A 14161-nucleotide genomic window follows, 5' to 3' on the forward strand; every position below is an offset into this window, starting at 1 on the left:
TATTGGCTAACATATATACACATCATTTGTGCTACATCTTTTTACTTTATTAGTACATTAACCTCCAGTCTTCACACAGTGAGCGTAGAAATGAGTTTAACATTGGGGGGACATCAATTTATATCCCAAAATAATGTTAGGACAAATAAATGATTACACAGTATCAGTATCAGTCTATGTTAAGCATTTTATGTAGCATTCCCATTTTACACTTTTTAGTCAACTCTTGTGAAATATCCACTGTCATGTTACTCTTTATAGTTTATTAATTAGTCAATTAATAAAATATTTACTGAGTCCTGCTGCTAGTTCACTTTTTTTGTGGTGTCATTTTTCTAGCTGTTAAGAGAAGTATTTGATCTTAAATATATAAACAATCCTCCATATTGGCAGCCATAGTGATTCATTTATTCAGCAGAGCAATAAAACTTGGATCTGACAAAAAAGTAAACACAAATGCTGTCTTCCTCGCTGATAAAACATGATAGCAACATATACTAAATGTGGGATATGAATAATAATGGAAGTATAATTGTTTGTATATCGTATATAAATTGGTACAAAGGTTTAATACGCGTATAAGGATATTTCACATGCCTTTACTGTGTATATAATTGAACAATGTTCATATTGTGTATAATGTGTATTTATAATATGTTGTACAAAAGACATTTCATAATTTTCGGAAGTTCATCTTGTACTTGACATTGTTTATAGGGTTAGGCGCTATAAGTGTTGAACTTCAGCCTAAACCCTTTCGGTCTGCAACATTTTCATTTTCATTTTCATTCTATGAATGTGCAACTGTTTGTTTATTTTGTTGACCATTGACCGAGGAATAATAAACTAATAACATCTGCTAGCTCATGATCGCCCCCACTTCTCAGTGTGGCGAGTTGGAGTACTACAAAAAGCACTCTAATACAGTGCTTAAATCTGTATTTTTAGTCTTATTATCAAGGAATAATGAGGTCACACTTATATTAAAATATTAATGCTAAGGTTTCGTCCAGTAGTGGACCGGTGATGATGATGATGATGATGATGAAGATGTATCTGTGCAAGTGAACAATTGGATCCACAAGGGACAACAACCCTTTCCACAGACTACACACACACATCAGAAACATAAATGTTAGAAGCCTACAACAATATATGTGAAGAAGACTTTAGGATTAAAAGTGAAGATGTGAGGTGAAATAAGTACAAATGCAGCAATAAAAACAAGCAACTCCACTCACGATGGCTCTAAAGTTCAGTGATGTGTTGCTAACTTCAGCATTTTTCTTCTTTGTTGATGTTTTGCAGTAGTTAACATCCATGATGTAACAATGCTGCTAATCTACCAGAGTCCACATTTTGTTTACCATTTTATTCATTCATACTTTTAGTTGGATAATAACATCAATAAAATGCAATGGAAGAAATGTGTGGAAAAAAATGCAAATGAAAATAATAAGATGTCCTCTCTTCAAAGATGAGAAAATAAAATAAAATAGTAGCTACATATATAATATTCAAGACATGCACACAACTTAAAAAGTAAGTACAGGACAACATATAAGACTAGAAGATGAGAAGCACTACATACAACATCAAATATACATTCATATTAAACATGCTGTGTTTTTAAACTACATTTAGCACAATCACTGTTTAAGTGTTTTTACATCCCTGCAGCTTCCATGACTGTTACACACTCGTGTCTACTGACCTGATATTTATACCTGAACATCTTATCACACACAGTGCAACTAAACGGTTTCTTTCCATTGTGTGTTCTCATGTGTGTGGTCATGTTTTCCTTTCTGGAGAAACTCTTCTTACAAACAGAGCAAGTAAAAGGTTTCTCACCTGTGTGTGTTCTCATGTGTAATATCATTTCTTTCTTAGTGTAGAATCTTTTAGCACAAGCTGAGCAAGCAAAAGGTTTCTCTCCAGTGTGTGTTTTCATGTGTGTGGTCATGACTTGCTTGATGGAGAAACTCTTCTTACAAACAGAGCAAGTAAAAGGTTTCTCTCCAGTGTGTGTTCTCATGTGTGTGGTCATGATACCCTTTCTGGAGAAACTCTTCTTACAAACAGAGCAAGTTAAACGTTTCTCATGTAGGTGTGTTCTCAGGTGCAATATAATTTCCTTCTTAGTGATGAATGTTTTAGCACAAGATGAGCAAGCAAAAGGTTTCTCTCCAGTGTGTAGTCTCATGTGTGTGGTCATGGTAGGTTTTGTGGAGAAACTCTTCTTACAAACAGAGCAAGTAAAAGGTTTCTCACCTGTGTGTGTTCTCATGTGAAATATCATTTCCTTCTTAGTTTTGAATCTTTTAGCACAAGCTGAGCAAGCAAAAGGTTTCTCTCCAGTGTGTGTTCTCATGTGTATGGTCATTTGTTCCTTTCTGGAGAAACTCTTCTTACAAACAGAGCAAGTAAAAGGTTTCTCTCCAGTATGTATTCTAATGTGTCTTGTAAAATCACTCTTCCATGTAAATGATTTCCCACAATCAGAGCAGTCAAAGTGTTTGTTGTTAGTGTGATGTCTCGTATCACCTTTAGAGTCATTTTTACTCTCCAAAGGTTTTTGGATGTGGTCACTGTGATCAGAAGAGTGTGACATCATGTGGTCCATGTCTGACAGTGGAGCAAAGATGCTGTCTGGTTCTGACTTGATATCTTCACAATGCTCTCCATCAGCTTCTGTGATGTGTTGACTTACAAGCTCCGCCCCTCTGTTCTCCTCACTTTGACTGTGATGAAGCTGTAAGGACTGAGCTTCATCTTCATCATGAAGCTGCTCCTCTTTAATGTGGGAGGGGGCCTGTAGCTCCTTCTGTCCCACACTGGTGTGCCACTCCTCTTCATGACTCCCCGCTGACACCCGCTGGACGTCTGCAGAACAAATGAGGTGTTACTGTATTGAAGTTTGCAGTATTCAAACTATTGACATGTGAGCTAGGCCAAATAGACAGTGATGGGCAAGCTACCTGGACAATGTAGTAAGCTAAGCTACAAGTTACTCTCAATTAAATGTAGCTAAGCTATCCTCAGAGAATTGTAGCACGCTACACTACAAGCTACACTGCAAAAGTAGCTTGCCACATAAAAAAAATAAAATAAAAAATAAAATATATATATATATATATATATATTGGTCCACATGTATAATATCAATGTTTATTTTGTCCATGGAAAGAAGTTAGTAAGAAGCAAAAGAAAAACAACCAACCATGGATGACAAAAGGATTGAAAAATGCTTGTCACAAAAAAAAGACATTATATGGAATATTAATAACACAGACATCTATAGAGGCAGAAAATAAGTATAATAAATATAAAAACAAGCTAATTGGTATACTAGGAACATGTAAGAAGGAATACTACAGACAATTATTAAAGAAGAACAGAAACAACATGAGAGCAACATGGGGCATCCTAAATAGCATCATTAAAAATGCTGCTAAGAAAGATTACCCCCAGTACTTTCTACATGGAAATACAAAAAATGACAATATGAACCAAATAGTTGAACCTTTTAATGATTACTTTGTTAATATCGGAAACAATGTGGAACAAAGATTTCCAAATGCAGATGATGGATCAGTTGAGGACTTGAATAAGCTCATAGACAGAAATCCCAATTCCATGTTTCTTAAGAACGTGACAAAAGAAGAAATAATCAAAATTGTATCCATCCATCCATCCATCTTCTTCCGCTTATCCGAGGTCGGGTCGCGGGGGCAGCAGCTTAAGCAGGGAAGCCCAGACTTCCCTCTCCCCAGCCACTTCGTCCAGTTCCTCCCGGGGGATCCCGAGGCGTTCCCAGGCCAGCCGGGAGACATAGTCTTCCCAACGTGTCCTGGGTCTTCCCCGTGGCCTCCTACCGGTCAGACGTGCCCGAAACACCTCCCGAGGGAGGCGTTCGGGTGGCATCCTGACCAGATGCCCGAACCACCTCATCTGGCTCCTCTTGATGTGGAGGAGCAGCGGCTTTACTTTGAGCTCCCCCCGGATGACAGAGCTTCTCACCCTATCTCTAAGGGAGAGCCCCGCCACCCGGCGGAGGAAACTCATTTCGGCCGCTTGTACCCGTGATCTTGTCCTTTCGGTCATGACCCAAAGCTCATGACCATAGGTGAGGATGGGAACGTAGATCGACCAGTAAATCGAGAGCTTTGCCTTCCGGCTCAGCTCCTTCTTCACCACAACGGATTGATACAGTGTCCGCATTACTAAAGACGCCGCAACGATCCGCCTGTCGATCTCACGATCCACTCTTCCCTCACTCGTGAACAAGACTCCGAGGTACTTGAACTCCTCCACTTGGGGCAAGATCTCCTCCCCAACCCGGAGATGGCACTCCACCCTTTTCCGGGCAAGAACCATGGACTCAGATTTGGAGGTGCTGATTCCCATCCCAGTCGCTTCACACTCGGCTGCGAACCGATCCAGTGAGAGCTGAAGATCTTGGCCAGATGAAGCCATCAGGACCACATCATCTGCAAAAAGCAGAGACCTAATCCTGCAGCCACCAAACCAGATACCCTCAACGCCTTGACTGCGCCTAGAAATTCTGTCCATAAAGGTTATGAACAGAATCGGTGACAAAGGGCAGCCCTGGCGGAGTCCAACCCTCACTGAAAACGGGTCCGACTTACTGCCGGAAATGCGGACCAAGCTCTGACACTGATTATACAGGGAGCGAACCACCACAATAAGACAGTCCGTTACCCCATACTCTCTGAGCACTCCCCACAGGACTTCCCGGGGTACACGGTCGAATGCCTTCTCCAAGTCCACAAAGCACATGTAGACTGGTTGAGCAAACTCCCATGCACCCTCAAGGACCCTGCCGAGAGTATAGAGCTGGTCCACAGTTCCACGACCAGGACGAAAACCACACTGTTCCTCCTGAATCCGAGGTTCGACTATCCGGCGTAGCCTCCTCTCCAGTACACCTCAATAGACCTTACCGGGAAGGCTGAGGAGTGTGATCCCACGATAGTTAGAACACACCCTCCGGTTCCCCTTCTTAAAGAGAGGAACCACCACCCCGGTCTGCCAATCCAGAGGTACCGCCCCCGATGTCCACACGATGTTGCAGAGTCTTGTCAACCAAGACAGCCCCACAACATCCAGAGCCTTAAGGAACTCCGGGCGGATCTCATCCACCCCCAGGGCCTTGCCACCGAGGAGCTTTTTAACTACCTCGGCAACCTCAGCCGCAGAAATAGGAGAGTCCACCACAGATTCCCCAGGCCCTGCTTCGTCATAGGAAGACGTGCTGGTAGGATTGAGGAGGTCTTCGAAGTATTCCCTCCACCGATCCACAACATCCGCAGTCGAGGTCAGCAGAACACCATCCTCACCATACACGGTGTTGACATTGCACTGCTTCCCCTTCCTGAGGCGGCGGATGGTGGTCCAGAATCGCTTTGAAGCCGTCCGGAAGTCGTTTTCCATGGCTTCCCCGAACTCCTCCCATGTCCGAGTTTTTGCCTCTGCGACCGCCGAAGCCGCACATCGCTTGGCCTGTCGGTACCTGTCTGCTGCCTCCGGAGTCCTATGAGCCAAAAGAGCCCGATAGGACTCTTTCTTCAGCTTGACGGCATCCCTTACCGCTGGTGCGGGTTCTAGGATTACCGCCACGACAGGCACCAACCACCTTGCGGCCACAGCTCCAATCGGCCGCCTCGACAATAGAGGCACGGAACATCGTCCACTCGGACTCAATGTCTAGTGCCTCCCTCGTGACATGTTCAAAGTTCTTCCGGAGGTGGGAATTGAAACTCTCTCTGACAGGAGACTCTGCCAGGCGTTCCCAGCAAACCCTCACAATGCGTTTGGGCCTGCCAGGTCTGGCCGGCATCCTCCCCCACCATCGCAGCCAACTCACCACCAGGTGGTGATCGGTAGAAAGCTCCGCCCCTCTCTTCACCCGAGTGTCCAAAACATGAGACCGCAAATCCGATGACATAACTACAAAGTCGATCATGGAACTGCGGCCTAGGGTGTCCTGGTGCCAAGTGCACATATGGACACCCTTATGTTTGAACATGGTGTTTGTTATTGACAATCTGTGACGAGCACAAAAGTCCAATAACAAAACACCACTCGGATTCAGATCCGGGCGGCCATTCTTCCCAATCACGCCTCTCCAGGTTTCACTGTCGTTGCCAACATGAGCGTTGAAGTCCCCCAGTAGAACGAGGGAATCACCCGGGGGAGCACTCTCCAGTACTCCCTCGAGTGAATCCAAAAAGGGTGGGTAATCTGAGCTGCCGTTTGGCGCGTAAGCGTAAACAACAGTCAGGACCCGTCCCCCCACCCGAAGGCAGAGGGAGGCTACCCTCTCGTCCTCCGGGTTGAACTCCAACGTGCAGGCTTTGAGCCGGGGGGCAACAAGAATTGCCACCCCAGCCCGTCGCCTCTCACTGCCGGCAACGCCAGAGTGGAAGAGAGTCCAGCCCCTCTCAAGAGAACTGGTTCCAGAGCCCTTGCTGTGCGTCGAAGTGAGTCCGACTATATCTAGCCGGAACTTCTCCACCTCACGCACTAGCTCAGGCTCCTTCCCCCCCAGCGAGGTGACGTTCCACGTCCCAAGAGCTAGCTTATGTAGCCGAGGATCGGACCGCCAAGTGGCCTGCCTTCGGCTGCCGCCCAGCTCACACTGTACCCGACCTCTATGGCCCCTGCTATGGGTGGTGAGCCCATTGGAGGGGGGACCCACGTTGCCTCTTCGGGCTGTGCCCGGCCGGGCCCCATGGGGACAGGCCCGGCCACCAGGCGCTCGCCATCGTGCCCCACCTACGGGCCTGGCTCCAGAGGGGGGCCCCGGTGACCCGCGTCCGGGCGAGGGAAATCTGGGTTCCTTGTTTGTGTTCTTCATAGAGGTCTTCGAGCTGCTCTTTGTCTGATCCCTCACCTAGGACCAGTTTGCCTTGGGAGACCCTACCAGGGGGCGTAGAAGCCCCCGGACAACATAGCTCCTAGGATCATTGGGACACGCAAACTCCTCTACCACGTTAAGGTGGCAGCTCAGAGAGGAGATCCAAAATTGTAAAACATTGTAAATCCAAGACCTCAACCGACTGTCATGGAATAGATATGGTAACCATAAAAAAGGTTATAGAAGATATTTCAGAACCTCTGACATATATCAGCAACGTATCATTTCTAACGCGCAAATTCCCTGACAAAATGAAAATTGCAAAAGTCGTACCAATTTATAAGAATGGAGACATACACCAGTTTACTAACTACACACCAGAATTCACAGCAAATATGTCAACATGGATAGCATTAATCCTAATAACAGAGGAAATGAGCAATGCAATAGATGGTAAAGAATGTGCGGCCGCAGTATTCATGGACTTAACTAAAGCATTTGACACAATTAATCATGATATTTTTATAACAGAACTAGAAGGATATGGCATCAGAGGTTTGGTCTTGAACTGGGTAAGAAGCTATTTAACCAACAGGAAACAATATGTGAAGATGGGTGAAAATATGTCAACACGGCTAGATATATCTTGTGGTGTACCCCAGGGATCAATACTGGGACCAAGATTGTTTCATCTTTATATAAACCACATTTGTAAAGTTACAAAGGACTTAAAGTTAGTTTTATTTGCAGACGACACAACTGCTTTCTGTTCAGGAGAGAACACACAGAAGATAATACAAATAATAACAGAAGAAATGAACACATTAAAAAGATGCTTTGACAATCTTTGAATCTCAGTAAAAGTAAAATAATGCTATTTGGTAACAGTAGAAGAGAAAGTCAGACACAAATACAAATAGACGGAATAGAAATTCAAAGAGTAAATGAAACCAAATGTCTAGGTATAATAATTGATGATAAATTGAACTGGAAATCTCATGTAAAAAATATACAACATAAAGTAGCAAGAAACACGTCAATAATGAATAAAGCAAAACATGTTGTAGACCAAAAATGACTTCATATTCTCTACTGCTCACTAGTGTTACATATCTGACTTATTGTGTAGAAATATGGGAAATAACTACAAAAGTACACTTCATTCATTAACTGTGTTACAAAAAAGATCAGTTATAATAATACATCATGTTGGATATAGACAACATACAATCCCTTTAATCATTGAATCAAAAATACTGAAATTTCACCACATAGTGAATTTGCAAACAGCTAAAATGATACACAAAGCAAACTATAACCTGCTAGCCAAGAATGTACAACAATTCTCAACAAAAGAGGAGAAATATAATCTTAGAGAAAAATGTAATTTAAAACATTTGTATGCACGTACAACACTTAAGACCTTCAGTATATCAGTATGTGGAATTAAATGATGGAATGGATGAAGCAAAGCAATCAAACAATGTACTAATATGATCCACTTCAAGAAACTCTTCACACTTAAAGTGTTTACAAAGTACAAAGAAGAAGATAAACATTCTCAATTTATTTCATCCATCATTCATTTTCTACATCATCTTACTCATCTCACCATATGAAATATAACTTACTTCACTCATTATTATTGATTTATTTTTATTGTGATTACTTATGGAGTATATTGTGAATACATTGAGAACAGGAAGTGAACAAAAGTGTTAGCAACTGTTATGTAAAATAAAAGTGGTAGGATTAAATAAGCTCTGCTTCTTCCTACTCCTTTTCCAACATGTTGAAAAGACAAACTGGAAATTGTTATGTATCATGTTGTATGCATGCCTGTGTGATGCATCATGTTGTATGCATGCATGTGTGATGCATCATGTTGTATGCATGCATGTGTGATGTTTCATGTTGTATGCATGCATGTGTGATGTGTCATGTTTGTATGCATGCATGTGTGATGTATCATGTTGTATGCATGCATGTGTGATGTATCATGTTGTATGCATGCATGTGTGATGTATCATGTTGTATGCATGCATGTGTGATGTATCATGTTGTATGCATGCATGTGTGATGTATCATGTTGTATACATGCATGTGTGATGTATCATGTTGTATGCTTGCATGTGTGATGTATTATGTTGTATGCATGCATGTGTGATGCATCATGTTGTATACATGCATGTGTGATGTATCATGTTGTATGCATGCATGTGTGATGCATCATGTTGTATGCATGCATGTGTGATGCATCATGTTGTATGCATGCATGTGTGATGCATCGTGTTGTATGCATGCATGTGTGATGTATCATGTTGTATGCATGCATGTGTGATGTATCACGTTGTATGCTTGCATGTGTGATGTATCATGTTGTATGCATGCATTGTGATGTATCATGTTGTATGCATGCATGTGTGATGTATCATGTTGTATGCATGCATGTGTGATGTATCATGTTGTATGCATGCATGTGTGATGTATCATGTTGTATGCATGCATGTGTGATGTATCATGTTGTATGCTTGCATGTGTGATGTATCATGTTGTATGCATGCATGTGTGATGTATCATGTTGTATGCATGCATTGTGATGTATCATGTTGTATGCATGCATGTGTGATGTATCATGTTGTATGCATGCATGTGTGATGTATCATGTTGTATGCATGCATGTGTGATGTATCATGTTGTATGCTTGCATGTGTGATGTATCATGTTGTATGCATGCATGTGTGATGTATCATGTTGTATGCATGCATGTGTGATGTATCATGTTGTATGCTTGCATGTGTGATGTATCATGTTGTATGCATGCATGTGTGATGTATCATGTTGTATGCATGCATTGTGATGTATCATGTTGTATGCATGCATGTGTGATGTATCATGTTGTATGCATGCATTGTGATGTATCATGTTGTATGCATGCATGTGTGATGTATCATGTTGTATGCATGCATGTGTGATGTATCATGTTGTATGCATGCATGTGTGATGTATCATGTTGTATGCTTGCATGTGTGATGTATCATGTTGTATGCATGCATGTGTGATGTATCATGTTGTATGCATGCATGTGTGATGTATCATGTTGTATGCTTGCATGTGTGATGTATCATGTTGTATGCATGCATGTGTGATGTATCATGTTGTATGCATGCATTGTGATGTATCATGTTGTATGCATGCATGTGTGATGTATCATGTTGTATGCATGCATTGTGATGTATCATGTTGTATGCATGCATTGTGATGTATCATGTTGTATGCATGCATGTGTGATGTATCATGTTGTATGCATGCATGTGTGATGTATCATGTTGTATGCATGCATGTGTGATGTATCATGTTGTATGCTTGCATGTGTGATGTATCATGTTGTATGCATGCATTGTGATATATCATGTTGTATGCATGCATGTGTGATGTATCATGTTGTATGCATGCATGTGTGATGTATCATGTTGTATGCATGCATGTGTGATGTATCATGTTGTATGCATGCATGTGTGATGTATCATGTTGTATGCATGCATGTGTGATGTATCATGTTGTATGCATGCATTGTGATGTATCATGTTGTATGCATGCATGTGTGATGTATCATGTTGTATGCTTGCATGTTCCAAATAAACTCAAAGTCAACTCACCTCAACTAACACTTGGTGGACATTCAAGCCACAAAATGCAAATGGAGTATTGTTGGTGTATTTTGGATGGTTATAGAGGACCTCCCATTGGCTCCATTGCAAGTGGACTTTTATTTACATTTATGAGTTAGAATTAGGGCTGGGTGATGTATGGAATATACTGGATATATCGTGGGTTTGTCTCTGTGCGATATAGAAAATGACTATATGGTGATATTGGAGTATACGTTCTCACACAGTTGCTTTTAGCTGCAGGCATTACACTACAGGCTCTTCTCACTCTTTCTTGTCTCTCCTTCTTACAGAGCCATAAAACAAGCGCACCTTCTTACATACGTCACATACTGTCACGTGTGCAACGTCATACGCTCTCACGGAGCAGACAGGTAGCGGCATGGTAACGTTAGCTGTGGTGCTAGTGGTAATACGAGAGAAAGAAGGTGCCAATCTAGTAACAAATGAAGGAAGAATTAATTCCCAAGAAAAACAGCAGGGGGTCCATCGTCTGGCAGTGGTTTGGCTTCAAGCGGGTAGATGGTGAACAAGTATGCGGCAAAAGCGTTGCTACAAAAAGTAGCAGCACTGCTAATGTAGCATCATTTGAAAAGTCACCCGCTAGAGAATGAAGAGTGCTTGAAACTCTGCATGTCAACATCTCGGCCGGTGCCACACCCACAAAATATCTAAGCAACCATTTCCAGATCAACACCGTATGAAACAAATAGTCAACAACAGAAGGAGATAACGTCCGCAGAAACCTACCACATAGTGAAGGACATACACTATTTGATTTCCTATTATGCAGCTCATTTTTATTTGACACTTATTGAAATATCTTGTGTGACATCATGCACAAAAGTGCATTTTATTTGTTTTTAACTACTGTAGTGGCGTTTGGTACAAAAAGTGCACTTTAATTTAGTGTTGTTTTGATATGTCATCTTAGTGACATCATGCACAAAAGTGCACTAATAGCTTGTTTTAAAATGTCTCTGACAATCTTGCACTTTCTGTTTTGAAATTACATGAATGTTTGTGCCACTGCTTAATAACTGTTTAATAAATACACTTTTGCTAAATTGACTTAGTTGTGGTTTCCCTCTCTGCATGAAAGTTTAAAAGTAGCATATATTAATGCAGTATGAAGAATAATGTTTTAAAGTAGACACAAAGAATCATCATACTGCTGTGATTATATGCATCAAGTGTTCATTCAAGGCTAAGGCAAACATATCCACATATATATGGAGTATCGTGACGTGGCCTAAACATATCCACATATATATGGTGTATCGTGACATGGCCTAAACATATCCACATATATATGGTGTATGGTGACATGGCCTAAACATATCCACATATATATGGTGTATCGTGACGTGTTCTAAACATATCCACATATGCATGGTGTATCGTGACATGGACTAAACATATCCACATATATATGGTGTATCGTGACATGGCCTAAACATATCCACATATATATGGTGTATCGTGACGTGTTCTAAACATATCCACATATATATGGTGTATCGTGACGTGTTCTAAACATATCCACATATATATGGTGTATGGTGACATGGCCTAAACATATCCACATATATATGGTGTATCGTGACGTGTTCTAAACATATCCACATATACATGGTGTATCGTGACATGGACTAAACATATCCACATATATATGGTGTATCGTGACATGGCCTAAACATATCCACATATATATGGTGTATCGTGACATGGCCTAAACATATCCACATATATATGGTGTATCGTGACATGGCCTAAACATATCCACAAATATATGGTGTATCGTGACGTGTTCTAAACATATCCACATATACATGGTGTATCGTGACATGGCCTAAACATATCCACATATATATGGTGTATCGTGACATGGACTAAACATATCCACATATTAATAAAAGGCCATATCGCCCAGCCCTAGTTAGAATGTAATTTATTTATTTTTATATATCCACCCTCATGTCTTTTATAATGATTGTGAACGATAGAAAACAATGCCCAAAAAAGTGCAGTTCCCCTCTAAATTCCAATGATTAGATTTAAGACTTGAAGTGTATGAGCATGAAGTGATGAAGCCTACTTGGATGAGTCTTCTAAGACAAAGTGAACAGTCCAGTTGTGATGGATTGAATGCCCTGAGAATAAAATGATATGTGCTTACTTGGACTGTGATGAAGCTGTGAGGACTCAGGTGCTTTGTCTTCATGCTCTTCAGTCTTCACAGAGACAACTGTCAGTGGAAACTTGCTGAGATCAGTCTCCTCCTGCCCTGGAAGAAACTCTTCCTCCTGAGTAACCCAGAGATCCTCCTCTTCTTCTTTAATGTGGGGGGGCTGTGCATCCTCCTGCTGCTGAAGGGGACGTTCTTCTTGACGAGCGTTCATCTGTTGGACGTCCGCAAGACAACACAAACAGACTTCAGCTCAGATGTGTCAAATATTTTTTAGTCTATCAAATATAATATTCTCCAAGTGGACAGACACCACTTTGTGGTGATGTTCTTCTACACATGGAATAATCATCAGTTATTGATTATTATGAATTGTGTAATTGATCTTGTTTTCTGCATTTAAATAAATTATTGATAAAAAGTAACAACTTATAGAAAACCTCCTGCTGGGATTTTAATACCGTCATAACTGCATTAAGTCAGTCTGCACGTATAAAAGTTTCATTGTGCTGCAGCATCGAGTGACGCCAACTCGCTCCTCCCACTACCAACCTACCAGCCAACCTTGACGTGTCACGTGCACCTCCAAAATAGTCCGACCTCACGTCAACGGTGACCAGGACTGCAGAGCTGTGATCGGTTGGCTTTACTTTTACGCGCAATATCCTCTCCTCGTTCTTCCTTCTGCGAAAGCAACATTCTTAAACCCAACAAAAAAAACAACAGAAGTGCAGCGAAGCACGTATAACAAGTGCCAGCGAGTGTGGCCGTGCGATAGTATGTTGGTTGAACCTCACTCACACCTTAAGAAATGTGCTGGCGTGAGAATATATATACACTATATTGCCAAAAGTATTTGGCCATTCATCCAAATGATGACAATCAAGTGTCCTAATCACTTATAAAACCAAGCACTTAGGCATGGAGACTGTTTCTACAAACATTTTGTGAAAGAATGGGCCGCTCTCAGTGATTTCCAGTGTGGAACTGTCATAGGATGCCACCTGTGCAACAAATCCAGTCGTGAAATTTCCTCGCTCCTAAATATTCCAAAGTCAACTGTCGGCTTTATTATAAGAAAAGTGAAGAGTTTGGGAACAACAGCAAGTCAGCCACCAAGTGGTGGGCCACGTAAACTGATAGAGAGGTCAGCATAGTGCAAAGACTCTCTGAACAGTCAGTTGCTACAGAGCTCCAAACTTCATGTGACCTTCCAATTAGCCCACGTACAGAACGCAGAGAGCTTCATGGAATGGCTTTCCATGGCCGATCAGCTGCATCTAAGCCATACATCACTAAGTACAATGCAAAGAGTGGGATGCAGTGGTGTAAAGCATGTCACCACTGGACTCTAGAACAGTGGAGACGCCTGGACTGATGAATCACGCTTTTCCATCTGGCAACCTGATGGACCAGTCT

At 41.7% G+C, this 14161-nt stretch overlaps 1 protein-coding gene across 1 annotated transcript; it reads right to left on the reverse strand.

The window, feature by feature from the left end:
- Positions 1–1539: 1539 nt before the first annotated feature.
- On the reverse strand, positions 1540–12956 carry LOC140680173 (uncharacterized). Its single transcript, XM_072916551.1, has 2 exons — positions 12734–12956; positions 1540–2886 (listed from the first exon to the last, which is right to left on the reverse strand). The coding sequence occupies exons 1-2, from the start codon at positions 12954–12956 to the stop codon at positions 1667–1669; spliced, it is 1443 nt and encodes a 480-aa protein (XP_072772652.1). The 3' UTR covers positions 1540–1666.
- Between the last annotated feature and the right edge of the window lie 1205 nt (positions 12957–14161).

Source organism: Nerophis lumbriciformis, linkage group LG28, assembly GCF_033978685.3.
Source record: "Nerophis lumbriciformis linkage group LG28, RoL_Nlum_v2.1, whole genome shotgun sequence".
NCBI classification, from domain to species: Eukaryota; Metazoa; Chordata; class Actinopteri; order Syngnathiformes; family Syngnathidae; genus Nerophis; species Nerophis lumbriciformis.

What these genes read in the sequence shown, in the direction of transcription:
- LOC140680173 (XM_072916551.1), bottom strand. Translation starts at nt 12,956, where the DNA reads ATGAACGCTCGTCAAGAAGAACGTCCCCTTCAGCAGCAGGAGGATGCA. An exon ending in ACAGCTTCATCACAGTCCAA is followed by an intron (nt 2,887 to 12,733) that starts GTAAGCACATAT and finishes TTTGTTCTGCAG; the next exon opens with ACGTCCAGCGGGTGTCAGCG.